A 27863-nucleotide genomic window follows, 5' to 3' on the forward strand; every position below is an offset into this window, starting at 1 on the left:
GCTAATTAAACCCTGTTCGTAGTTGAATGACTGTTTTAATCACCATTAATCAACCAATAACTTTCTATTTCAGACTGAAGGAGATGCTGACGTGGTTACCGAGAGACAGTCAAAACTTTAATAAGATTTTTGTGCTTTGCATGTGATGAAATTTCATCATTTTATAGACTGCATCTTAAATTTAACATTAACAGGCAATTGTCGCCGTTTATCACAGGAACGCCTGAACCGGTTCTCCGATGAAGATGAAAGTAACGCAATGGGGAACATCTGATCCAACACGAAAGGCATCGGGCTATGATAAAAATCCCCACCGTTTTGCTTTTCCAAAATAAAGGGTGTGACATTTATTCTCTGCTCAGTTAATATGATCGTCGAGTGGCGAGAGGGTGGATTTGGAATTCCTGAGCGACCGCACTGTGAATTTTCCAGATCTGCTTGGAGCACCAATCCCTTCAATTCATCACTTACAGGGACAATTCGATTCGCGGTTTCTTTTCCCAGAGCTTGGCGAGATCTTAAAAATTGAAAGCGACCAATATCAGAGGTAACCTCGTCACCGACATGCTCACAGATACAAAGCGGCCACACTCTGCTTCAGTGAGATGAAAACCCAGAGCGGTTTCAAGGTCGAATGCAATTGGAAGCAAAGCTCGTTCAATGAAAGTCCTGATTGTTTGAACTAAACTTCTTCCGAGACCGCGTGAGATTCAGGTGGAGTGATTTGGGGATTTATTTTTCCTCTTTGCAAAAGTTTGAACCGCAGTTCAAGGATCAAAAGTCGAGGGTTAAATTAGGGCTTCTCCAGGGTATGACCCTCGAATCGAGAATTATACCCCGACCTCAACGAGCCCAGAAACAAGAACGTGTCACGGACACATTCTATGAGAGGGCTGTCTGTATAATGAAAAGGCATTTTTGAAGAGACTTCCTGATCAGTTCCGTATTGGCTCCTGCACAAAACACAAACACCACACTGTGCGTTTTTCATTCTAAAATTCACTGAACACCATGAATTACACAAAGGCACCGCTGGGAGTTTGAACCGAGGATCTCTTGTTTACTGGCCAAGCGCTTTAACCAACTAAGCCACGGAGCCAAGTCATGGGATCATTTCCCACCTCCTCTCGTTAATATCTATCAGCGACACGTCACATTCTGTTGTGAGCTCAGACTGTTTGATCTTTGTTTATTTCGCTTGCCCGTTTCCCTGTGAATCCCGATACTGACTGCGTTTCAGGCTGTGTTTATCTTTCTGTGTCCATCAGTGCTTTGATACACGAATGAATATTTGTGCTTGTGTTTGTTACTTTAAATAAATTAGGGATGGACAATTCTCGCTCTGACACTGAAGAACTAATTGAGCAAATTTCACAGTGAAGTGTTGTTTATTGTGGTGCTGAAACGAAAAAAAATTGTAAAAGGTGCAAAGAGGGAAAACGAGAAAAACTTGTGAGTGAAATTAAGGACAACTTTCAAGGTTTTTACACGTATATTAAGAGAAAGAAGGGTGACGAAGAGTAATGTGGGCCCTTAAAGATGGATAGGGGTGATATTGTAATTGAAATTCAAGAAATGGCAGACTTGCTAAATACTCACAGAAAATCATGAGGTTAATGTACCAGAGGCACGAGGAAAACTGAAAATAAATCAAGGGGATTCAGTGTAAGTAAAATAATGGTATTGGAGAAAATAATTAAATTAAAGATAGACAAATCTCCAGGACCTGATGGTGACCATCCCAGGGGACGAAGGGGAATAGGTGAGGAAATTGTACATGCTTTAGTCATGATCGTTCAAAACTCTCTTGATTCAGGAATTGTTCCATGGATTGAAAAAATTGCCAATGTCATTCCGTTTTATACGAAGGGTAGGAGAGATAAAGCAGGAAATTATAGACCTATTAGTCTGACGTCTGTTGTGGGGAAGTTACCAGTATCCATTGTTAGGGAAAGAATGACTGAGCACTTGGATAAACCTGAATTGATCAGAGAGAGCCAGCATGGATTTGTAAAGTGTAAGTCAAGTCTAACAAAACTAGTTGACCTTTTTGAAGATGTAACTAATGTGGTAAATGATGGAGTGTCTATGGGGGTTATGTGTATATTGACTTCCAGAGGCATTCGATAAGGTTTAACATCAGAGACTGTTAACAGAAATGAGAACATGTGGAATTCAAAGCAACCGATTGACATGGGGAGGGAGTTGATTTGGAGTTGGGGACAGAGAGGAGGGTTAATAGGTATGTACTCAAATTGACAGGATTTGATTAGTGGTGTCCCCCAGGGATCTGCATAAATGAGGCAGATAAAGGAACAGAGAGCGGTATATCCAGGTTTGTCGACGACACCAAGTTTGGGTGCACAGTGAGTAGTGGAGATGGGAGCATAAAGTTACAAAGGGAAATTGATAGATTCAGTGAGTTGGTAAAACTGTGTCAGATGGAGCTTACATAGAATTACATCGAATGTACATCACAGAAACAGGCAATTCGGCCCAACTGGACTATACCGGTGTTTATGCTGCAGACGAGCCTCCTCCAACCCCTCTTCATCTAACCCTATGAGCAAACTCTAATATTCCATTCTCCTCCATGTGTTTATCCAGCTTCACCGTAAATGCATCCATGATATTCGCCTTAACTACTCCGTGTGGGAGAGAGCTGCACATTCTAACGACTCTCTGGATAAATATGTTTCTCTTGAATGCCAGATTGGATTTATTGATGACTATTATATTCATGGCCCGAAGTTTTGACGTCCCCACTCCCAAAAGTACAAACACCTTATCGACATCTGACCGATCAAACCCTTGCATAATCTTAAAGTCCTGTATCAGGTCACCCTCAGCCTTCTCTTTTCTATACAAAAGAGCCCCAGAGTGTTCAAAGTTTCAATCTGGGGAAGTGTGAGGCCATCCACTTTGGCCCGAAGCAAGATAAATCAGAGTATTTTCAAAATGGTGAGAAGCCAGGAACTGTGGGTGAGCAGAGATACTTCGGGAAATCACGAAGAGTTGGCAGACAGGTGCAAAAAATAATTAAAATGGCTAATGGAATGTCGGCCTTTATCTCAAGGGAACTGGAATTCAAAAGGGTGGAAGTTATGTTAGAATTCTATAAACTCTGCGAAGGCCACATTTAGAGCACGGCATTCAGTCCTGGGCACCAGACCTCAGGAAGGATATATTGGCCTTGCAGGAGGTGCAGCGCAGAAAGACCAGAATGATACCGGGGCTAAAATGTTTAAATTATGAGGACAGGTTGCATGGACAAGGTTTGTATTTCCTCGTGTATAGAGGATTAAGTGGTGATGTAATTCAGGTGTTGAAGGTGATTCAATGATCCAATGGTGGGTGTGTGAGTTGGTGCTGAATCGGTCCCCTTCAGTGAAGAGAGGGTCAGCGGGCGCCTGACAGACACGGCTCGGAACGGGACTCGCTTCTCTCCGGCGGCAGCGGCTGGTTTAGAGATCTCTCTGTCTGCTGCTGTTACTCCGCCTCCCGCACTCTGGGAGAACCGCGGAGGTCGGTCCTCATTTTTCTCTTATGGATCCGGCTCCATCCGTTTACTGTTGACGGGAGTGCGTCTGATACCAAGTCAGTCAGAAGCGGGTGCAAATCACAACATAGGCACAGGCCCAAGGACTGGGGACTGGTTTGATATTGGGTCCTTTTTAAGGGACCGGCTGTAGAATGTTTGTATAATAATAATGATCAGAATTAACTTTGATACAATGAAGTTTTTTTCAGTTATTTCCCATTTCCACCCTCACCAGTTTTATACAGTAACAGGTAACAATGTTTGAGGGATGTGATGTCCAGTGTTGGTGGAATCAGTGTAATTTAACTTGATACATTGAAGAATCTCTTGTCTATCCCAGGCTCTTACCTTAGGTTTAGACCCTCACCTAGTTTAAAATTGGTCACTCACTGATATAAATAAACCAGTAACAACCCCGAAACCTCAGCGGGGACATTTGTTCCGATACTTCGTGACGGTCCCAATTTCCACGGAAATTCTCAATCAGCAAATCCCAGAGGCTGTTTCGGGTTTGACAAACTGTGAAACAGATTGTTTTAAAAGCCGGAAAGAGGGAAAAACTGGTGGTTGATATGAAGTGTTATACATTATCTCTTTCTGTTTCAGATTTACAATTTCTCTTTGTGTGTACTGACAGGAGAGGCTATAACGGAGCCCAGTGACTGGGTAACGAGCTGCACTGAGTCATTGGCCTGTGTTACAGACCGGCTCGTTGGACCTGCTCATTTCGTGAACTCGCTGGTGTCTCAGCACGTGTGATGACTGAGTGAATCCCTTCCCACACACGGAGCAGGTGAACAGTCTCTCAACCAATGGGCATGCGTTGATGTGTCAGCAGTTCATTTCTGCTTTTAAAGCTCTTCTCACAGTCACTGCATCAAAAGGTCACTCAATAGTGTGAACAAGTTAATGTTTCAGAAGGTGGGATGATCGAGTGAATCTCTTCCCACACACAGAGCAGGTGAAAAGTCTCTCCCCAGTGTGAGTGCGTCGATGTCTCAGCAGTTCGTTTCTGATTTTAAATCTCTTCCCACAGTCAGAACATTTAAAGGTCTCTCAGTGTGAACTTGCTGGTGTTTCAGCAGGGTGGATGACCAAGTGAATCCCTTCCCACACACTGAGCAGGTGAACGGCCCCTCTCCAGTGTGAGTGCGTTGGTGTGTCAGCAGATTAAATTTGCTTTTAAACCTCTTCTCACAGTCAGAACATTTAAAAGGTCTCTCATCGGAGTGAACTCGCTGGTGTCTCTGCAGGATGAAAGACTGAGTGAATCTCTTCCCACACACAGAGCAGGTGAACGGCCTCTCCCCAGTGTGAACTCGCTGGTGTGTCAGCAGGTTGGATGACTGAGTGAATCTCTTCCTACACACGGTGCAGATGAACGGCCTCTCCCCAGTGTGAACTCGCTGGTGTGTCAGAAGCTCAGATGACCGAGTGAATCCCTTCCCACACACAGAGCAGATGAACGGCCTCTCCCCAGTGTGGGTGCGTTGGTGTTTCAGCAGTTCAATTTTGCTTTTAAACCTCTTCTCACAGTCAGAACATTTAAAAGGCCTCTCCCCAGTGTGAACTCGCTGGTGTGTCAGAAGCTCAGATGACCGAGTGAATCCCTTCCCACACACAGAGCAGATGAACGGTCTCTCCCCAGTGTGAGTGCGTTGGTGTGTCAGCAGATTACTTTTGCTTTTAAACCTCTTCTCACAGTCAGAACATTTAAAAGATCTCTCATCAGAGTGAACTCGCTGGTGTGTCAGGAGGCTGGATGACCGAGTGTATCCGTTCCCACACGTGGAGCAGGTGAACGGCCTCTCCCCTGTGTGAACTCGCTGGTGTGTCAGGAGGACGGATGACTGAGTGAATCCCTTCCCACACACGGAGCAGGTGAACGGGCTCTCCCCAGTGTGAACTCGCTGGTGTGTCAGCAGGGTGGATGACTGAGTGAATCCCTTCCCACACACGGAGCAGGAGAACGGCCTCTCCCCAGTGTGGGTACATTGGTGTGTCAGCAGATTCCTTTTGCATTTAAACCTTTTCTCACAGTCAGAACATTTAAAAGGCCTCTCCCCAGTGTGAACTCGCTGGTGTGTCTGGAGGCTGGATGAAATAGTGAATCCCTTCCCACACACGGAGCAGGTGAATGGCCTCTCCCCAGTGTGAGTGCGTTGGTGTATCAGCAGATTAATTTTGCTTTTAAACCTCATCTCACAGTCAGAACATTTAAAAGGTCTCTCATCAGAGTGAACTCGCTGGTGTGTCAGCAGGGTGGATGACTGAGCGAATCCCTTCCCACACACGGAGCAGGTGAACGGCCTCTCCCCGGTGTGACTGTGTCGATGAGTTTCCAGCTCTGAAGGGTAATTGAATCCCTTCCCACAGTCCCCACATTTCCACGGTTTCTCCATGGTCCGGGTGTCCTTGTGTCTCTCCAGGTTGGACGATCAGTTGAAACCTCGTCCACACACAGAACACGTGTACGGTTTCTCCCCGCTGTGAACGGTGCGATGTTTTTTCAGGCTGTGTAACTGGTTAAAGCTCTTTCCACAGTCAGTGCACTGGAACACTCTCACTCGGGTGTGTGTGTCTCGGTGCTTTTCCACTCACACTGATGTTTGAAATCTTCTCCCACGGATAGAACAGACAAACATTTCTCCTTCAACATTCAAAGGCCGATGATATTCAGGTCCTGATGAATCGAGTGACTCTGTCAGATCTTGACGTGATCTTTGGTTTGAGTTTCCCTCTGCAAATCCTCCCCTGTAAAAGGAGTTTATAAAAGTTATCACTGTAATTACAGGATAGAAATTCAGATCAGATAGCTCTACTTTCTATGGAACATTATTTCCTCTCTCATTCCTCAAAGCTGTAAATCCCCGTCCCACACACTCTCCCTCCTCCCTGTGCTGAAATCCAAACCCATCGCATCATCTTTCAGTGGCCCGAAACCATGAGTGAAAGGGTGAGAGAGTGAGTGAGTGTGAGAGAGTGAGTGAGTGTGAGAGAGTGAGTGAGTGTGAGAGCAGCAGTGGGCTCGGTGTGGAGAATGAAGTGGGGCAGGTGGAGCATGTTTCAGTGGGGCAGCAATGATCATAATCTCATTAGGTTTAGAACAGTTATGGAAAAGGACAGGGGACAGTCAAATGTGAAAATTCTTAACTGGAGGAGGGCTAATTCCAGTGAGTTAAAAAGGGATCTTGTCCAGGTGGATTGGAATCAAAAATTGTCAGGCAGAACAGTAATTGAACAGTGCGAGGCCTTCAAGGAGGAGTGGGTTTGGGTACAGAGTGGACAGATTCCCACGAGGAGGAAACGAACAGCATCCAAAGCTAGAGCTCCCTGGATGACTGAAGATATCGAGATCACCATTTCTCCTTCATTGACAGACGCTCCCTGACCGATCCCCATTTCTCCTTCATTTCCAGACGCTCCCTGACCGATCCCCATTTCCCCTTCATTTACAGACGCTCCCTGACCGATCACCATTTCTCCTTCATTTACAGACGCTCCCTGACCAATCACAATTTCTCCTTCATTTACAGACGCTCCCTGACCGATCACCGTTTCTCCTTCATTTACAGACGCTCCCTGACCGATCCCCATTTCCCCTTCATTTACAGACGCTCCCTGACCGATCCCCATTTCCCCTTCATTTACAGACACTCCCTGACCGATCACCATTTCTCCATCATTTACAGACGCTCCCTGACCGATCACCATTTCTCCTTCATTTACAGACGCTCCCTGACCGATCACCATTTCTCCTTCATTTACAGACGCTCCCTGACCGATCCCCATTTCCCCTTCATTTCCCGGCGGGTAGTGAGGGGGGGATAATGTTCACTGTTTTATATTCGGGTCTGGGGCCGCACTCGGGGTTTGTAAAGCCTGAGCCTGGGCCTGAGCCCGGACCCGGGCCCCGGGGTTTATTGAGCCTCTTGCTCCGATCCTCTGACCTGCACCGAACGCGCTCCTCCCGCAGCCTCGACTGGCCGCGCATGCTCAGGACACACTGACCGATAATGAGTCACTACTGCGCCTGCGTGCTGGGCTCCATTGATTCAGATAGGGCACAATCTGAACCGCGCTGCATGCTGGGTGATGCAGCCGCCATTGATGCTCTTAATATCAGGCCGAAAAACAAAAACATTGGAAGCAGATAATTCAAGTGTTTAATTTATTTTCTAAATAATTCAATCGTTCAATTCATTTCATAAATAATTGAATAGTTCAATTCATTAAATAATCAATTGTTTAATTTATTACATAAACAATTCGTGTTTCATTTATCATAGAAATAATTCAATGAATTATTTATAATAAATGAAACACTTGATTATTTATATAATAAATGAAACACTTGATTATTTATATAAATGAAACACTTGATTATTTATATAAATGAAACACTTGATTATTTATATAATAAATGAAACACTTGATTATTTATATAATAAATGAAACACTTGATTATTTATATAATAAATGAAACACTTGATTATTTATATAATAAATAACGTTTTGAAATTCTTCATTCAATAAATTAAATAATGGAATATTAATATGATTAAATAAACACTTGAATCTTTGTATGATAAGTTAAACCTGTGAATTAAATATATAATTTAAACACGACCTCTTTATATAATAATTTTAACACTTGGATTATTTATATAATAAATTAAACAATTGATTTTTTATATAATAAATTAGACATGCATTATTATATAATAAATTAAACTATTGAATTATTTGGATACTTAATTTATTATGAAAATAATTCAATAGTTTAATTTAACAACTGACGTAGTTATGTAAGAAATTAAACAATTGATTATTTATATAATGAATTAAACTATTGAATTATTTATATAATAAATGAAACAGTTGAATTATTTAGATAATAAATGAAACAGTTGAATTATTTAAATAATAAATTAAACAAATGAAGTATTTACGTAATAAATTATACACTTGAATGCTTCATATAATAAATTAAACACTTGTTTATTTGTATAATAAATTCACAAATTGAATTATTTATACAATAAATTAAACAACGGAGCTATTTATTTCGTAAATTATACACTTCAATTATTATATAATTAAACTACTGAATTATTTATCAAATATATCAATTTAATTATTCATATAATAAATTAAACAATTCAATAATTTACATAAAAATTAAACACTTGAATTATTTATAAAATATTAAACAATTGAACTATTTACATAATAAATTTAGCTATTGAATTTTTTATACAATAAATTAAACTCTTGGTTATTTACAGAATAAATTAATCAATCAAATAATTTAAACTATTGAATTCTCTTTATAATAAATGAAACATTTGAAGTATTCATATAATAAATTAAACACTTGAAAACAATTTAATTATTGATATAATAAAATAAGCAATTCATTTTTTATTTAACGAATTAAACTATTGAGTTATTTATATTACATTTTAAACTTTTCAATTATTTATATAATAAATGAAGCCAGCTTGGACAAAATGGAGGCAAGCGCAGAGTCCGTCTTGGACAAAATGGCGGCAGGCGCGGCCACCATCTTGGAAAAAATGGCAGCAAGCACGGCCGCCATCTTGGAAAACATGGCGGCAGGCGCAGCCGCCATCTTGGATAATATGGCGGCAAGCACGGCCACCATCTGGGGAAAAATGGCCGCCGCCGCCATCTTATCAGATGGCGGCAAGCGGCCGACAGAGTGTCCCCAGTGATCCCGCAGTGACCCCAGAATGTCCCAGTGACCCCAGAGTGATGCCGGGATCCCAGCGTGCACCCAGTCAGCCCAGAGTGAGGCCAGGGTGCAGCCGGGGATCCCAGAGCGATGCCAGAGCGGCGGCCTTTGCGTTTGGGCCACCAGAACAACCACCACCACAACTGTACTGTACGTGTACAGTACAGAGTGGGTAAAAGGGAACGATTCACTCCTGTCTGGTACTGTACGGCCCGTGTGTGTCTCAGTGTCAGCTCCTGTACGTGTACAGTACACAGTGGGTCAAAGGGAACGATTCACTCCTGTCTGGTACTGTACGGCCCGTGTGTGTCTCAGTGTCAGCTCCTGTACATGTACAGCACACAGTGGGTAAAAGGGAACGATTCACTCCTGTCTGGTACTGTACGGCCCGTGTGTGCCTCAGTGTGAGCTCCTGTTCATGTACAGTACACAGTGGGTAAAAGGGAACGATTCATTGAGAGATTGCAATGTTGAGTGCAACGGTTATTTGAGGGGTTCAGTCCCTAAACGGGCTGTGTTTTGACAGACACTTTTTCCAGTAAGGAGTTGAGTTTAGTTTAGGGAGGTGGGTACAATCCGTGTCTGGGACTCACTGGCCCTGTGAAATATTGAATTTTGCTCACAATATGGTGTGTTTGGATTAATAGGGGACAAGGTTTAACTGCACTGGGCTGGATTGTTTTTATAAATCTCTCATTGACTGGGTCTTTCAGACCAGGATGGGAGCTGCTTCTCTCTCTCTCTCTCTCTCTCTCTCTCTCTGCACACACCCACCAGCTCAACAAACTGATCAAGACCTTCGATCCAGACCTTCAAAGCATCCTACGCACTCTCATCCCACGTGATCCCCGCGTGGGAGACTTCTACTGCCTCCCAAAGATACACAAAGCCAACACACCCGGACGTCCCATCGTATCAGGCAACGGAACCCTGTGTGAGAACCTCTCTGGATACATCGAGGGCATCCTGAAACCCATCGTACAGGGAACCCCCAGCTTCTGTCGCGACACTACAGACTTCCTACAAAAACTCAGTACCCACGGACCAGTTGAACCAGGAACACTTCTCACCACGATGGACGTCTCGGCACTATACACCAGTATCCCCCACGATGACGGCATCGCTGCGACAGCATCAATACTCAACACCAACAACAGCCAATCTCCGGAAGCCATCCTACAACTCATCCGCTTCATCCTGGATCACAATGTCTTCACCTTCGATAACCAGTTCTTTACCCAAACACACGGAACAGCCATGGGGACCAAATTCGCACCCCAATACGCCAACATTTTCATGCACAAGTTCGAGCAGGACTTCTTCACTGCACAAGACCTCCAACCAACACTATACACCAGATACATCGACGACATTTTCTTTCTATGGACCCACGGCAAGGAATCACTAAAGAGACTACACGATAACATCAACAAGTTCCATCCCACCATCAAGCTCACCATGGACTACTCCTCAGAATCAGTTTCTTTCTTGGACACACGAATCTCCATCAAAGACGGGCACCTCAGCACCTCACTCTACCGCAAGCCCACGGACAACCTCACGATGCTCCACTTTTCCAGCTTCCACCCTAACCACGTCAAAGAGGCCATCCCCTATGGACAGGCCCTGCGAATACACAGGGTCTGCTCAGACGAGGAGGAACGCGATGGACACCTACAGACGCTGAAAGACGCCCTAGTAAGAACGGGATATGACGCTCGACTCATCGATCGACAGTTCCGACGGGCCACAGCAAAAAATCGCATAGACCTCCTCAGGAGACCAACACGGGACGCAACCAACAGAGTACCCTTTGTCGTCCAGTACTTCCCCGGAGCGGAGAAACTACGCCATGTTCTCCGCAGCCTTCAACATGTCATCAATGACGACGAACACCTCGCTATGGCCATCCCCACACCTCCACTACTCGCCTTTAAACAGCCACCCAACCTCAAACAGACCATCGTTCGCAGCAAATTACCTAGCTTTCAAGAGAACAGCGTCCACGACACCACACAACCCTGCCACGGTAACCTCTGCAAGACATGCCAGATCATCGACACAGATACCACCATCACACGAGAGGACACCACCCACCAGGTGCATGGTTCATACTCCTGTGACTCGGCCAACGTTGTCTACCTCATACGTTGCAGGAAAGGATGCCCCAGAGCATGGTACATTGGCGAGACCATGCAGACGCTGCGACAACGGATGAACGGACACCGCGCAACAATCGCCAAACAGGAGGGTTCCCTCCCAGTCGGGGAACACTTCAGCAGTCATGGACATTCATCCACCGACCTTCGGGTAAGCGTACTCCAAGGCGGCCTTCGAGACACACGACAACGCAAAATCGTCGAGCAGAAATTGATAGCCAAGTTCCGCACCCATGAGGACGGCCTCAACCGGGATCTTGGGTTCATGTCACGCTACACGTTACCCCACCAGCGAACAAATGTTATCTGTTTTTAATATAATGGGTCATTTGCTGGCTTTCTCTGCCTTCCGGATGTTTCTGCCTCTCTCTGTTTTTTTTTCCTGTTTGTTTTTTTGTTGAATGTGTATTCGGGGGTTCTGCAGGTGACACCTCTCTGTCTGAACACGGTGATTGCCTTGGCAACGGGCAGTTGCAGGGGCAGTCTGTAAACACCATGTATTGTTCTGTGATGTATAAATGCGTAGGCTTCAAGGAGCTCCTGAACATTTACCTGACGAAGGAGGAAGCCTCCGAAAGCTTGTGAATTTAAAATAAAATTGCTGGACTATAACTTGGTGTTGTAAAAGTGTTTACAATTGTCAACCCCAGTCCATCACTGGCATCTCCACATCATTAACACCCTGAGGCAGTGAAACACTCTCTGACAAACTGTTCACAGGAACCAACCCATCAGACATGGGGAATAGACAAATACCTGGGACTGGAAATGAGCCTCCCACCAACAGAGCAGAGAGAAGGAGGAAATCATCACACGTTCAAGATCTGGATTGGTTTTGTCATTGGAGCAGGTTCTGGTTAATTTTACTGCTTTGAAGTTATGTTATGGGACCAGTGAGACTGAGACACACACACACACACACACACACACACACACACAGACTGTACAGTCAGGAGACACGTGGTCCTTGCACAGACATTGGGTTTGAATTGAGCTGAGCTGTGCCACAAATGAATATGGGATTAAAATCTCAAATTCCAATCAGTTTGCTCCCGAGCTTCCCCATGTGTCTGTGTGGTTCCATTACAATACAATTTCACATGGGGGCCCAAAATGGCTTCGGAATTAACACGATTTCTTTCTGAGTTGTCAGTGACCTTTTCAAAAATTAAACTTCAAACTAAGAAAACATTTGGAGGCTGTTTTCACATTTCGGCTCTCTGCGTGCTGCAGGACGCTCCCTGAAAGAGCTTTTAATTTCAATTAAGACCCCAGATATGTCACATTGTCAGCCTCTGAATAATAGTTTGATCCACTTTGTGTTATTTCTGAAAAGTTGCACTTGCAATGAACGAAGGGAGGAATTTGGGCTCGAACAGATGGTGATATTCTGGCATGACGGAGCTGGGCAGAGATGAGCGATTGGGTCCACAGCATTCCTGCCCTCCCCACCATCTAATTTAACTTATATTTTTGTATTGCTAGAAACAGCATGTAAGGGGTTAACTCCTGATACCATATAAAGTTTGTTACTGTGTGTCTCAGTGTCAGCTCCTGTACACGTACAGCACATGGTGGGTTAAAGGGAACGATTCACTCCTGTCTGGTACTGTACGGCCCGTGTGTGTCTCAGTGTCAGCTCCTGTACATGTACAGTACACAGTGGGTAAAAGGGAACGATTCACTCCTGTCTGGTACTGTACGGCACGTGTGTGTCTCAGTGTCAGCTCCTGTACATGTACAGTACACAGTGGGTAAAAGGGAACGATTCACTCCTGTCTGGTACTGTACGGCCCGTGTGTGTCTCAGTGTCAAAGGTGTGAGAGGCCGAGACAGAGAGAGGGTGAGAGAGAGAGAGAGAGACAGAGACAGAGATTGCGAAAAACACAGCGGGAGAGTGGGAGATAGGCAGAGAGACAGCGAGGGGGACAGATAGGTCGTGAGAAAAACAGAGAGAGAGAGAAAGAGAGCGAGGGGGAGAGAGAGAGAGAGAAAAAAAGTCAGAGAGAGAGGGGAAGAGAGGCCGAGAGAGAGAAAGGGGGTTAGAGAGAGAGAGGGGGATAGAGAGAGAGTGGAGGAGAGAGAGAGAGAGAGAATGATGGAGAGAGAGATAGAAAGAGAGCGAGAGAGAGACAGAGAAAAAGGCAAAGACAGGGCGAGAGAGAGACAGAGAGAGGGGTAAAGAGGCAGAGGGAGAGAGAGGGACAGAGAGAGAAGGGGAGAGAGGCAGAGAGAGAGGCAGAGACAGAAAAAGACAGAGAGAGTGGGGGGAGAGAGAGAGAATAACAGAGAGAGGCAGAGAGATAGAGAGAGAGAAAGAGAGAGAGAGAAAATGACAGAGAGGGGAGAGAGGCAGAGAAAGACAGAGGAACAGAGAGCGAGAGAAAAAGACAGAGCGAGGGGGAGAGAGAGTGTGAGGGGGGTCTCCTGCCAGAAAGTGGGACGTGAGTCAGTGAGGGTCCTGCAGGGTGTTTGGGTGATGTGCCTGTCATGGTTGACTAGCTGCCAGTGTGTGTGACCTGTGGGTTGTGGGTGTGCGGCTTGCAACAGTGGTAATGTGTGAGGGTGAGAGGAAGCATCTGATTGAAAGAGTTTATTGGTCGATGGGAGATGGGGGCCCTCCCTTGCTGGTGAGAAGCCATTAAACAGCCCAGAGAGGCCTGGCTGCTCGCAGGAATCGGGTAAATCACCAGGCAGGACCAATCCACTCTCTGCCTCTCTCTCGCCCTGTCTCCATCTTTTTCTCTCTCTCTCTCTGCCTCTCACCCCCTCTCTCTCTGTCCCTCTCTCTCTGTTGTCTTTCCGAATTTCTCTTGTTAGGAAAGTACTCAGGTACGGTACGGCCCGTGTGTGTCTCAGTGTCAGCTCCTGCACATGTACAGTACACAGTGGGTAAAAGGGAACGATTCACTCCTGTCTGGTATTGTACGGCCCGTGTGTGTCTCAGTGCCAGAGGGTGTGAGAGGCCAAGAGAGAGGGGGAGAGAGAGAGAAATGGACAGAGAGAGAGAGGGGGAGAGAGAGAGAGAGAGAGAAGGACAGAGAGAGAGAAAAAGACAGAGGGAGAGGGGGAGATAGGCAGCGAGAAAGCGAGGGGGACAGATAGATAGAGAGTAAAACAGAGAGAGAGAGGGGGAAGAGAGAGAGAGAGAGAAAAGGTCAGAGAGAGGAGGAGAGGCTGAGAGAGGGAGGGACAGAGAGAGTGGAGGAGAGAGGCAGAGAGAGAGAGAGAATGATGGAGAGAGGGATAGAGAGAGAAAAAGACAGAGAGAGAGGGATAGAGAGAGAGAAAAGGACGGAGAGACGGGGGAGAGAGGCAGAGAGAGACACACACAGAGAAAGAGAGAAACAGAGAGAGAGGGGGAAAGAGGCAGAGGCAGAGAGAGGGACAGAGAGACAGAGAAAAAGACAGAGAGAGAGAGACACAGAGGAAGAGGGGGAGAGAGGCAGAGAGAGAGAGCGAAAACGACAGAGGATGGGGGAGAGACAGAGAATAAGACAGAGAGAGAGGCAGAGAGAGATAGAGAGAGAGAGAAAAAGGAAGAGAGGCAGCGAAAGAGAGGGGAAGAGAGAGAGACAGAGTGAGAGCAGGAGAGAGGCAGAGAGAGGGGGGGGTGAGAGAGAGGGGGGGAGAGACACAGAGAGAGAGAAAAAGACAGAGTGGGAGGGGTGAGAGAGAAAGAGAGAGGGGTGAGAGGGAAAGAGAGAGAGAAAAAGACAGAGAGAGAGACAGAGAGAGAGGGGCAAAGAGGCAGAGGGAGAGAGAGGGACAGAGAGACAGAGAAAAAGATAGAGAGAGAGAGAGAGAGAGAGAAAAAGACAGAGAGGGGAGAGAGGCAGCGAGAGAGAGAGAGAGAGAGACAGGGGGAGAGAGATAGGGACAGAGAGAGGAAGAGCGGCAGCGAGAGGGGGGGGAGAGAGAGAGAGAGAGAGAGAGACAGGGGGAGAGAGATAGGGACAGAGAGAGGAAGAGCGGCAGCGAGGGGGGGGGAGAGAGAGAGAGAGAGAGAGAGACAGGTGGAGAGAGATAGGGACAGAGAGAGGAAGAGCGGCAGCGAGGGGGGGGGAGAGAGAGAGGGGGACAGGTGGAGAGAAAAAGAAAGAGAGAGATGGGGACAGAGAGAGAGGGATGGATAGAGGGGGGAACAGAGAGAGAGAGAGGGACTCCCTGCAAGAAAACGGGACGTGTGTCGGTGAGGGACCTGGTGGTTGTTTGGGTGATGTGCCTGTCATGGTTGAATAGCTGCCAGTGTGTGTGACCTGTGAGTTGTGGGTGTGCGGCTTGCAACATTGGTAATGTGTGAGGGTGAGAGGAAGCATCTGATTGAAAGAGTTTATTGGTGGGTGGGTGGGAGATGGGGGCCCCCCCTTGCTGGTGAGAAGCCATTAAACAGCCCAGAGAGGCCTGGCTGCTCGCGGGAATCGGGTAAATCACCAGGCAGGACCAATCCACTCTCTGCCTCTCACCTCCTCTCTCTCTCTCTCTCTCTCTCTCCCCCTCGCTCTCTCTGTCTTTTTCTCTCTCTCTGTCCCCCTCTCTCCTTCTGCCTCTCGCCTCCTCTCTCTCTCACCCTCTGTCTTTCTCTCTCTGACTCTCTCCCCGCTCTGCCTTTTTCTCTCTCTCTCTCTGCCTCTCGCCCCCTCTCTCTCTTGTCTTTCTGAATTTCTCTTGATTGAAAAGTACTCAGGTACGGTACGGCCCGTGTGTGTCTCAGTGTCAGCTCCTGTACATGTACAGTACACAGTGGGTAAAAGGGAACGATTCACCGAGAGATTGCAATGTTGAGTGTAACGGTTATTTGAGGGGTTCAGTTCCTAAACGGGCTGTGTTTTGACAGACACTTTTTACAGTAAGGAGTTGAGTTTAGGGAGGTGGGTACAATCCGTGTCTGGGACTCACTGGCCCTGTGAAATATTGAATTTTGCTCACAATATGGTGTGTTTGGATTAATGGGGGACTAGGTTTAACTGCACTGGGCTGGATTGTTTATAAATCTCTCATTGACTGGGTCTTTCAGACCAGGATGGGAGCTGCTTATCTCTCTCTCTGTAAATTCTAAACAATTTTACAACACCAAGTTATAGTCCAACAAATTTATTTTAAATTCCACAAGCTTTCGGAGGCTTCCTCCTTCCTCACGTGAACGGTGTAGAAAAAAACTGTAAACACCCTGAGGCACTCTCCGTAAACACCCTGAGGCAGTGAAACACTCTCTGACAAACTGTTCACAGGAACCAACCCATCAGACATGGGGAATAGACAAATACCTGGGACTGGAAATGAGCCTCCCACCAACAGAGCAGAGAGAAGGAGGAAATCATCACACCTTCAAGATCTGGATCGGTTTTAGCCATGATGTGGAGATGCCGGTGATGGACTGGGGTTGACAATTGTAAACAATTTTACAACACCAAGTTATAGTCCAACGATTTTATTTGAAATTTACAAGCTTTTGGAGGCTTCCTCCTTCCTCAGGTAAATGTCAGGAACTCCTCGAAGCCTACGCATTTATAAATCACAGAACAATACATGGTGATTATAGATAATCTTTGCAACTGCCCGTTGCCAAGGCAATCACAGTGTTCAGACAGAGAGGTGTTACCTACAGAGCCCCCGAATATACAGTCAACACAAATAAAAACAGAAAAGAGAGAGGCAGAAACATCCAGAAGGCAGAGAAAGCCAGCATATGACCCGTTATATTAAAAACAGATAGCTTTTGTTCGCTGGTGGGGTTACGTGCAGCGTGACATGAACCCAAGATCCCGGTTGAGGCCGTCCTCATGGGTGCGGATCGGTTTTGTCTTTGGAGCAAGTTCTGGTTAATTTTACTGCTTTAAAGTTATGTTATGAGACCAGTGAGACTGAGACACACACACACACACACACACACACACACAGACACAGACTGTACAGTCAGGAGACACGTGTCCCTTGCACAGACATTGGGTTTGAATTGAGCTGAGCTGTGCCACAAATGAATATGGGATTAAAATCTCAAATTCCAATCAGTTTGCACCCGAGCTTCCCCATGTGTCTGTGTGATTCCATTACAATACAATTTCACATGGGGGCCCAAAATGGCTTGAGAATTAACACGATTTCTTTCTGAGTTGTCAGTGACCTTTTCAAAAATTAAACTTCAAACTAAGAAAACATTTGGAGGCTGTTTTCACATTTGGGCCCTCTGCGTGCTGCAGGACGCTCCCTGAAAGAGCTTTTAATTTCAATTAAGACCCGAGATATGTCACATTGTCAGCCTCTGAATAATAGTTTGATCCACTTTGTGTTATTTCTGAAAAGTTGCACTTGCAGTGAACAGATGGTGATATTCAGTTGGACGGTCGGTACTGAGGGAGCGCTGCACTGTCAGACGGTCAGTGTGTGTCTCAGTGTCAGCTCCTGCACAATGTCCCAGTGAACCCCCAGTGTCCCCAGAATGTCCCAGTGATCCCCCAGTGTCCCCAGAATGTCCCAGTGATCCCCCAGTGTCCCCAGAATGTCCCAGTGATCCCCAGAATGTCCCAGTGATCCCCAGAGTAACCCAGACATTACTCACGTGACCCCCATCGGGTCCAGGCCGCGGTGAAGGTCTCAGTCAGTCAGTCCCCAGCGGAGAGAACGATTCTTGGCCCAGGATTCCCCCTCATCCTCCTCCTTCTCACAAAATGTCTCTTTCCTGGATCATCTCCTTGCAGCATTTCATCGAAAAGTTTCCTGAGGGGAGAGAGGGAATTGATTACAACACAAAAGCAAGGGATTAAAAAGGCACAGCAAGAGCCCAGAGTTTCCTCTCCTCCCACTCCCCCTCTCTCTCCCCCCTCCCTCCCACTCCCTCTCCCAGTTACACCGACAATCCCTCAGCCCCAACACTGAAACACAAATCCCGGTTACAAACAAGAGAATCTAAAGAGAGAGAAAAGTTGGGAGAGAGACAGAGAGAGAAATACACTCAGGACAGGCTGGAGGACCCCGGCAGACTGAGAGATTGTCCCCGCCCCTGGGGAGGGTTTGGGACGAGACACACGGCCATCCCCTACCCCCGGGGAGCTCCCTGCTTCAGCCTTTGAGATATTATGTAAGGAATCTTACAACACCAGGTTATAGTCCAACAGTTTTATCTGAAAATCACAAGCTTTCGGAGGCTTTCTCCTTTGTCAGGTGAGTGTGGGATTCCATAGTCAGAGCACAATGCCTGGTGATTACAGATAATCTTTCCAACTGCCCGTTGTCAAGGCAATCAAAGGATTCGAATAGTGTTCAGACAGAGAGACGTTACATACGGGACTACTGAATATACTGATTGTCCCGTATGTCGTGTCTCTCTGTCTGAACACTATTCGACTCCTTTGATTGCCTTGACAACGGGCAGTTGGAAAGATTATCTGTAATCACCGGGCATTGTGCTCTGACTATAAAGCGGTGCCTTTCATGGAATCCCACACTCACCTGACAAAGGAGAAAACCTCCGAAAGCTTGTGATTTTCAAATAAAACTGTTGGACTATAACCTGGTGTTGTAAGATTCCTGACATTTGTCCACCCCAGTCCATCACCGGCATCTCCACATCATTTGAGATATTAGACTGAATCTCAATGTGTCTCCCTCAGGGACCTGTCCATTCTCATGTTAATCCAGGGACAGCCCAGGGCAGGACTGGTTTGACCAGGAGACCTGTCTGCTGGAATGAGCCACATTTCAAGGACCTATTTTACTGATTTGAAACCCTCACAGCCTGTCTCCCCCTCTTCCCTCACCCCAAACCGAGTCCCCCCCACCCTCAGCCTGTCTCCCCCTCTTCCCTCACCCCAAACCGAGTCCCCCCACCCTCAGCCTGTCTCCCCCTCTTCCCTCACCCCAAACCGAGTCCCCCCACCCTCAGCCTGTCTCCCCCTCTTCCCTCACCCCAAACCGAGTCCCCCACCCTCAGCCTGTCTCCCCCTCTTCCCTCACCCCAAACCGAGTCTCCCCCACCCTCAGCCTGTCCCCCCCTCTTCCCTCACCCCAAACCGAGTCCCCCCCACCCTCAGCCTGTCCCCCCCTCTTCCCTCACCCCAAACCGAGTCCCCCCCACCCTCAGCCTGTCTCCCCCTCTTCCCTCACTCCAAACCGAGTCCCCCCCACCCTCAGCCTGTCTCCCCCTCTTCCCTCACCCCAAACCGAGTCCCCCCCCCCCCTCAGCCTGTCTCCCCCCTCCCCTCACCCCAAACCGAGTCCCCCCCACCCTCAGCCTGTCTCCCCCTCTTCCCCCACCCCAAACCGAGTCCCCCCTACCCTCAGCCTGTCTCCCCCCTCCCCTCACCCCAAACCGAGTCCCCCCCCCACCCTCAGCCTGTCTCCCCCCTCCCCTCACCCCAAACCGAGTCCCCCCCACCCTCAGCCTGTCTCCCCCTCTTCCCTCACTCCAAACCGAGTCCCCCCCACCCTCAGCCTGTCTCCCCCTCTTCCCTCACTCCAAACCGAGTCCCCCCCACCCTCAGCCTGTCTCCCCCTCTTCCCTCACTCCAAACCGAGTCCCCCCCACCCTCAGCCTGTCTCCCCCTCTTCCCTCACTCCAAACCGAGTCCCCCCCACCCTCAGCCTGTCTCCCCCTCTTCCCTCACTCCAAACCGAGTCCCCCCACCCTCAGCCTGTCTCCCCCTCTTCCCTCACTCCAAACCGAGTCCCCCCCACCCTCAGCCTGTCTCCCCCTCTTCCCTCACTCCAAACCGAGTCCCCCCCACCCTCAGCCTGTCTCCCCCTCTTCCCTCACTCCAAACCGAGTCCCCCCACCCTCAGCCTGTCTCCCCCTCTTCCCTCACTCCAAACCGAGTCCCCCCCACCCTCAGCCTGTCTCCCCCTCTTCCTCACCCCAAACCGAGTCCCCCCACCCTCAGCCTGTCTCCCCCTCTTCCCTCACCCTCAGCCTGTCTCCCCCTCTTCCCTCACCCCAAACCGAGTCCCCCCCACCCTCAGCCTGTCTCCCCCTCTTCCCTCACCCCAAACCGAGTCCCCCCCACCCTCAGCCTGTCTCCCCCTCTTCCCTCACCCCAAACCGAGTCCCCCCCACCCTCAGCCTGTCTCCCCCTCTTCCCTCACCCCAAACCGAGTCCCCCCACCCTCAGCCTGTCTCCCCCTCTTCCCTCACTCCAAACCGAGTCCCCCCACCCTCAGCCTGTCTCCCCCCTCCCCCCGTGACCCAAACACCCCGGGGACCTCCGACACATCCCACCCTGCCCGGCGTCCACATTGAAAGAACTAAAGTTGGGGACAGGCCTCTCCCTCCATCCCATAATACCAGGCCGCCCATAGTAACGGTCGCTGGGCCTGGGCCCGGAATCCGTTGCCCCTGGAAACCGCGCAGGAACCGAGCGACCCGAGAGCGGCCTCAGGCCCGACTCCCAGTCCCCGGCCTCAGGCCCGCCCCGACTCCCAGTCCCCGGCCTCAGGCCCTCCCCGACTCCCAGTCCCCGGCCTCAGGCCCCTCCCCGACTCCCAGTCCCCGGCCTCAGGCCCCTCCCCGACTCCCAGTCCCCGGCCTCAGGCCCCTCCCCGACTCCCAGTCCCCGGCCTCAGGCCCCTCCCCGACTCCCAGTCCCCGGCCTCAGGCCCCTCCCCGACTCCCAGTCCCCGGCCTCAGGCCCGACTCCCAGTCCCCGGCCTCAGGCCCCTCCCCGACTCCCAGTCCCCGGCCTCAGGCCCCTCCCCGACTCCCAGTCCCCGGCCTCAGGCCCCTCCCCGACTCCCAGTCCCCGGCCTCAGGCCCCTCCCCGACTCCCAGTCCCCGGCCTCAGGCCCTCCCCGACTCCCAGTCCCCGGCCTCAGGCCCCTCCCCGACTCCCAGTCCCCGGCCTCAGGCCCCTCCCCGACTCCCAGTCCCCGGCCTCAGGCCCCTCCCCGACTCCCAGTCCCCGGCCTCAGGCCCCTCCCCGACTCCCAGTCCCCGGCCTCAGGCCCCTCCCCGACTCCCAGTCCCCGGCCTCAGGCCCCTCCCCGACTCCCAGTCCCCGGCCTCAGGCCCCTCCCCGACTCCCAGTCCCCGGCCTCAGGCCCTCACCTCCTCCCCCCGCCCTGCTCCTGCCCCTCGCCGCCCTGAACCAGCTGCTGGCCGCCGGCGCCATCTCCTTCCAGCTGCCGTCCAACGCCAGGAAGTGTCTGCGGGAGGAGATCCACAAGGACAGGCTGGTGAGCGGAGAGTCCGAGCTGAGCGAACAGCCGGCCGCCCGCCCCCACCTCAAGGGGGGAGAGAGGGGGGGGAGAGAGAGGGGGGGGAGAGAGGGGAGAGAGAGGGGGGGGGGGGAGAGAGAGGGGGGGAGAGAGAGGGGGGGGGGGGAGAGAGAGGGGGGGAGAGAGGGGGGGGGGGAGAGAGAGGGGGGAGAGAGAGAGAGAGAGGGGGGGGGGGGGAGGGAGCTTGTTCCCCATTCAGTCCGACCATGTCCCCCCATTCAGTCCGACCATGTCTGATTTGTATTTCACTCCATTTCCCCCCTTGGTTCCATTCCCTTTAATCCCCTCACCCAACAAAAATCCATCAATCTCAGTTTTGAAATTTTCAATTGACCCCCGGCCTCCCCCTTTTCCGGGGGAGAGAGTTCCAGATTCCCACTCCCCTTTGTGTGAAGAAATGCTTCCTGACATCACCCCTGAACGGCCGGGCTCTAATTTTAAGATTATTCCCCCTTGTTCTGGACTCCCCCCACCAGAGGAAATAGTTTCTCTCTATCGACCCCATCAAATCCTTTAATCATCTTAAACCCCTCGATTCGATCACCCCTTAATCTTCTACACTCGAGGGAATACAAGACTCGTCTCTGCAACCTGTCCTCGTAATTTAACCCTTTTAGCCCCGGTGTTATTCTGGTGAATCTGCACTGCACCCCCTCCGAGGCCGATATATCCTTCCTGAGGGGACGGTGCCCAGAACCGGACGCAGTGTCTCCAGATGGGGTCTGACCAGAGCTCTGTCCAGCTGTAATATAACTTCCACCTCTTTGTATTCCAGCCCTCGAGATAAAGGCCAACGTTCCATTATCCTTTTTAATGATCTTTTTGTACCTTTCCACCATTGGGAGGGTGGTGTGGGGAGGGAGCTGTGGGGGACAGTTCCGGGCTGGAGCCAGGGTGTAACCTCTCTGTTTCCCCTCCCCCAGGTGACGGACTCCTCCGGCCACATCCTGTACTCTAAGGAGGAGGCGACGAAGGGCAAATTCGCCTTCACCACTGACGACTACGACATGTTTGAGATCTGCTTCGAGAGCCGCCTGCCCCCGGGTGAGTGAGTCCGAGGGGGGGGTCCTGGGGTACGGGGAGGGCTCGGGCAGAAATAATAATAAAAGTGAAAATAGCTCACTGATAAGAAAAAGGGATGAGAACAAAGTCCAGGTCACAAATAGTGTCACAGGTAATATAAATACTTCAGGTTCATCAAAAAATACAGGAAATAATAAAATAACTGATTAAAAAATAATACAGCAGTGATGAAAAACAAGTGTGATATTTTTAAGAAGTGAGAAAAACAGCATCAGAACCTACGAATTAAGAGCAGGAGTCGGCCATTCGGCCCCTCTGCCATTTGATAAGATCATGGCTGATCTAATTATGACCTCAACCCTACTTTCCTGTCCATCTACTATAACCTTTGACTCCCCTGTTAATCAGGAATCGATCTAACTCAGCCTTAAAAATATTCACTGACCCTGCCTCCACCGCTCTCTGGGGAAGGGAGTTCCACAGACTCACGACCCTCTGAGAGAAAAAGTTTTTCCTCATCTCCGTCTTAAATGGGAGACCATTTATTTTTAAACTGTGGTCCCCGAGTTCTCGTCTCTCCCACAAGGGGAAACATCCTCTCAGCATCTGCCCCTTCGAGTCTCCTCAGGATCTTATATTTTCAATAAGATCACCTCTCATTCTTCTAAACTCCAGTGTGGACAGGCCCAACTTGTCCAACCTTTCCTCATAAGATAACCCCCTCATCCCAGGAATCAGTCGAGTGAACCTTCTCTGAACCGCCTCCAAAGCAATTATGTCCTTAAATAAGGAGACCAAAACTGCACACAGTATATTCGAGATGTGGTCCAGTAGGTCTGTTGCCCAAATAAGAGTTCTATACACAAGTGCAGATAGCATAAGGAATAAAACAAGTGAATCAGACAGTTAAAACAAGTATAAAAGGACTGTTCGCAACACAGTTGCCAGACTGGGCCTGCGGCAGGTGATGAGCAAACCAACACGAGGGAAAAACCTACTTGACTTTGCCCTCACCAATCTACCTGTCACAGATGCATCCGTCCATGACAGTATTGGTAGGAGTGACCACCGCACAGTCCTCGTGGAGACGAAGTCCCGTCTTCGCACTGAGGACACCATCCAACGTGTTGTGTGGCAGTACCACCGTGCGAAATGGGATAGATTCAGAACAGATCTAGCAGCTCAAAACTGGGCATCCATGAGGTGCTGTGGGCCATCAGCAGCAGCAGAATTGTATTCCAGCACAATCTGTAACCTCATGGCCCGACATTTTCCTCACTCCACCATCACCAACAAGCCAGGGGATCAACCCTGGTTCAATGAGGAGTGTAGAAGAGCATGCCAGGAGCACCACCAGATGTATCTAAAAATGAGGTGCCAATCTGGTGAAGCTACAACTCAGGACTACATGCATGGTAAACAGTGGAAGCAACATGCTATAGGCAGAGCTAAGCGATTCCACAACCAACGGATCAGATCAAAGCTCTGTAGTCCTGCCACATCCAGTCGTGAATGGTGGTGGACAATTAAACAACTAACGGGAGGAGGAGGCTCTGTAAACATCCCCATCCTCAATGATGGCGGAGTCCAGCGTGAGTGCAAAAGACAAGGCTGAAGCGTTTGCAACCATCTTCAGCCAGAAGTGCCAAGTGGATGATCCGTCTCGGCCTCCTCCCGATATCCCCACCATCACAGAAGCCAGTCTTCAGCCAATTTGTTTCACTCCACGTGATATCAAGAAACAAGATTGGGAGTGTTAAGAACCTAGTCCCTCTCTACAACCCCTCCCCTCGCCTCCAGTGCTTCAATATCCTTTCTGTAGTGTGGGTCTCTCAAGTCAACAATGGATTTACTACATCTTTGTCCGATCTTACAGACCGTCTCTCTCTCTCTCTCTCCCTGCCCAGATCGCCAAGGCGGAGAAGCTGAAGCCACTTGAGGTGGAGCTGCGACGATTGGAGGATCTGTCAGAGTCGATCGTCAATGACTTTGCCGACATGAAGCAGCGAGAGGAAGAGATGAGGGACACCAATGGTAGGAGCACCCAGCACAGGCTTCAGTCTGCAACACCCGCCCCTTCTCCACTTACTGCTCTCGGTCTCGGGGACCCTGTCTCGTTCCTCGGTCAGCGTCACTCACCCCTCCGAGTCAGAAGTTTGTGGGTTTTAGCTCCCTCCACCTCCCGGGACATAAGCCCCTCTCCCCTTCTCTCCCCCATAGCACGAGCCTCAGCTTCATACGGTTATCCAGTCGTCCTGTGAAAGATGCAGTGGGCTCTGCTTCAGGCACTTTGTGGCAAAGCATCCCTTGCCCCAACTGCCCTCCACTAGCCCTCGGAGTAAAGAGGGGTGGTCTAGGGCTTGGGTACCAGGGGCCAGGGGTTAAAAGGACCGCAGGACTGATCCCCAGTGTCAAAGGGACTTAGTTTTTAAAAAACGTACATTTATTTCGCCCCTTCCACGACCTCGGGACGTCCCAGATCACTTTATAGCCAATAATGTACTATTTTGAAGTGTAGTCACTGTTGCAATTTAGGGAACAGGCAGCAAGATCCGCACAGCAAGATCCCACAAACAGCGTTGTGATAATGACCAGATAATCTGTGTTTTAGTGGCATTGGTTGAGGGATAAATATTGGCCAGAACACCCAGGGGAGAATTCTGCTCTTCTCCCATTAGTGGCCGTGGGATCTTTTACGTCCACCTGAGAGGGGCAGGCAGGGACTCAGTTTAACGTCTCATCCGAAAGACGGCACCTCCGACAGTGCGGCACTCCCTCAGTCCTGCACTGGGAGTGTCGGCCTGGATTAGGTGCTCGAGTCTCTGGAGTGGGGCTCGAACCCACCATCTTCTGACAAGGGGGCCTTGTCGAGGCAGATAAGATTCTGCATATTTTCATTCCAAGTTTGACTGCAGGATAAGGGAACGTGTGTACAAACTGGGGCGAGTGTGGGCAGGATGGAACACCCGGAGGGGAGGCTCTCAGTCGGGTAGCGGAGGGAAAACACAGAGTCCTTTCATGGGCCGTTAGATGGGGTGCTCCATGGGCTGGAGGCCTCCACTCATCTAAACCAGGGAGTTGGAGTCAGAGGGCTGGGACCTTTCTACACCAGAGGGCAGAGTTGTGGAATAAGTTTTTGGGGAAGGACGGTATAAACGGGGTCCAGAGACAGAAGGGATCATTTGAAGCCCTGCATGGTTACAAAATTGGCTAAGGGACAGAGAGTAGTGGTGAACGGTTGTTTTTCAGACTGGAGGGAAATATACAGTGGTGTTCCCCAGGGGTCAGTATTAGGACCACTGCTCTTTTTGATATATATTAATGACTTGCACTTGGGTATTCAGGGTATTTCAAACTTTGCAGATGATACGAAACTCGGAAATGTAGTAAACAATGTGGAGGATAGTAACAGACTTCAGGAGGACATAGACTGGTGGAATGGGCAGACACATGGCTGATGAAATTTAACACAGAGAAGTGGGAAGTGATACATTTTGGTAGGAAGAATGAGGAGAGGCAATATAAACTAAATGGTACAATTTTAAAGGGAATGCAGGAACAGAGAGACCTGGGGAGTGCACAGACACAAATCCTTGAAGGTGACAAATTGAGAAGGCTGTTTAAAAAAAGCATACAGGATCCTGGGCTTTATTAATAGAGGCATCGAGTACGAAAGCAAGGAAGTTATACTAAACCTTTATAAAACACTGGTTAGGCCTCAGCTGGAGTATTGTGTCCAATTCTGGGCACCACACTTTAGGAAGGATGTCAAGGCCTTGGAGAGGGTGCAGAGGAGATTTACTGGAATGGTACCAGGGATGAGGGAGTTCGGTTATGTCGAGAAACTGGGATTGTTCTCTTCAGAGCAGAGAAGATTACGGGGAGATTTAATAGAGGTGTTCAAAATTATGAAGACTTTTAATAGATTAAATGAGGAGAAACTATTTCCAGTGGCAGAAGGGTCGGTAACCAGAGGACACAGATTTAAGGTAATTGGCAAAAGAACCAGATGGCGATGAGGGTTTTATTTTACGCAGCGAGTTATGATCTGGAATGCGCTGCCTGAAAGGGCGGTGGAAGCAGATTTAATAATAACTTTCAAAAGGGAATTGGATAAACACTGAAAGGAAACATTTGCAGGGCTATGGGGAAAGGGCAGGTGAGTGGGACTAATGGGACAGCTCTTTCAAAGAGCCAGCACAGGCACGATGGGCCGAGAGGCCTCCTGTGCTGTAAGATTCTAGGTGGTGGGATTGACCTGTTAGAAAGGGACAGGGTGTCAGTTGTGGACAGAGTGACGCTCCCATGAAAGGCCTGCCATGTCCCTGCTCTCACCTGAGCTGTTTAGTGAGAGAGGATCCAGGATGGGGATTCGGGGGAGGGAGTGACCCCAGGCATCGACCAAAGGCCAGACTCGGAGCAGCAGTGACCCAGGAGCAGGGAAACGGTGCTCGGGGCAGCAAGGTGAAAGGAAGAGGGAGGGCTGCCTTCAGTGAAGTGATCTTAGTGCAGATTGAATCCACTCCTCCAACCTGTTTGATGAGCCCCTCTCCCTCCCTCCCTCCGTGCAGAGTCCACCAGTGCTCGTGTCCTGTATTTCAGCATCTTCTCCATGTGCTGCCTCGTCGGCCTGGCCACCTGGCAGGTCTTCTACCTGCGACGCTTCTTCAAAGCCAAGAAGCTCATTGAGTAACGACGATGTGTGTGTGTGTGTAAAACGTTGGCCCGTGTGTGTCTGTCTGTGCCTGGAGAGTGTTCAGTGGGTGGGGTTAATTTACAATAATGTCTCTTTATATTAAATGGGGTGCTTTGAATGTTTAAACTGCAGGTTGTGTTTTAATTCGTAGCATTGCAGTCAGTAATTGGCCCCCGGTCGGTGTTTCAGACCAGTCTGAGGGAGTCCTGGAAACAATCAGTATCCTCAGACATGCCCTGGATCAGGAGGTGGGACCAATAGTGTTCGCTGCCCTGAGCTTTCGATGATTGATTGATTGTTTTCGGAAGGTACTGGGATTAATTCCACCCGGCCCCGTTGCTCCCCAGGAGAGAGAGAGACAAACGTCCGAACTTCTTTGGGAAAAATCTAACGTTTGTAGAAGTTCCTCTCCAACTCATTTGCCGGTGTGATGCTGCACAGTGTCGAGTGGATTCCTGGAGGAATGCTGCAGGGAGGGAG

The 27863-nt window shown here is 49.1% G+C and overlaps 2 protein-coding genes across 4 annotated transcripts; one reads left to right on the top strand and one right to left on the bottom strand.

Annotated features, from left to right (window-relative positions):
* Positions 1 to 5: 5 nt before the first annotated feature.
* On the bottom strand, positions 6 to 21681 carry LOC137310270 (zinc finger protein 84-like). Of its 3 annotated transcripts, none has more exons than XM_067978168.1 (3): positions 21495 to 21681; positions 18018 to 18175; positions 6 to 6295 (listed from the first exon to the last, which is right to left on the bottom strand). In XM_067978168.1, the coding sequence occupies exon 3, from the start codon at positions 5941 to 5943 to the stop codon at positions 4540 to 4542; it is 1404 nt and encodes a 467-aa protein (XP_067834269.1). In that variant the 5' UTR covers positions 5944 to 6295; positions 18018 to 18175; positions 21495 to 21681; the 3' UTR covers positions 6 to 4539. The 3 variants fall into 3 exon arrangements, with proteins under 3 accessions (XP_067834269.1, XP_067834271.1, XP_067834270.1); XM_067978170.1 differs by lacking the exon at positions 21495 to 21681 and adding an exon at positions 20736 to 20888; XM_067978169.1 differs by lacking the exon at positions 21495 to 21681 and adding an exon at positions 18969 to 19221.
* Positions 9320 to 27509, top strand: LOC137310272 (transmembrane emp24 domain-containing protein 10-like). The gene is made up of 5 exons (XM_067978171.1): positions 9320 to 9344; positions 21384 to 21622; positions 22588 to 22708; positions 24595 to 24721; positions 27259 to 27509. The coding sequence occupies exons 1-4, from the start codon at positions 9320 to 9322 to the stop codon at positions 24624 to 24626; spliced, it is 417 nt and encodes a 138-aa protein (XP_067834272.1). The 3' UTR covers positions 24627 to 24721; positions 27259 to 27509.
* The last annotated feature ends 354 nt before the right edge of the window (positions 27510 to 27863 follow it).

This window comes from Heptranchias perlo, unplaced genomic scaffold, assembly GCF_035084215.1.
Source record: "Heptranchias perlo isolate sHepPer1 unplaced genomic scaffold, sHepPer1.hap1 HAP1_SCAFFOLD_240, whole genome shotgun sequence".
Taxonomy (NCBI): domain Eukaryota; kingdom Metazoa; phylum Chordata; class Chondrichthyes; order Hexanchiformes; family Hexanchidae; genus Heptranchias; species Heptranchias perlo.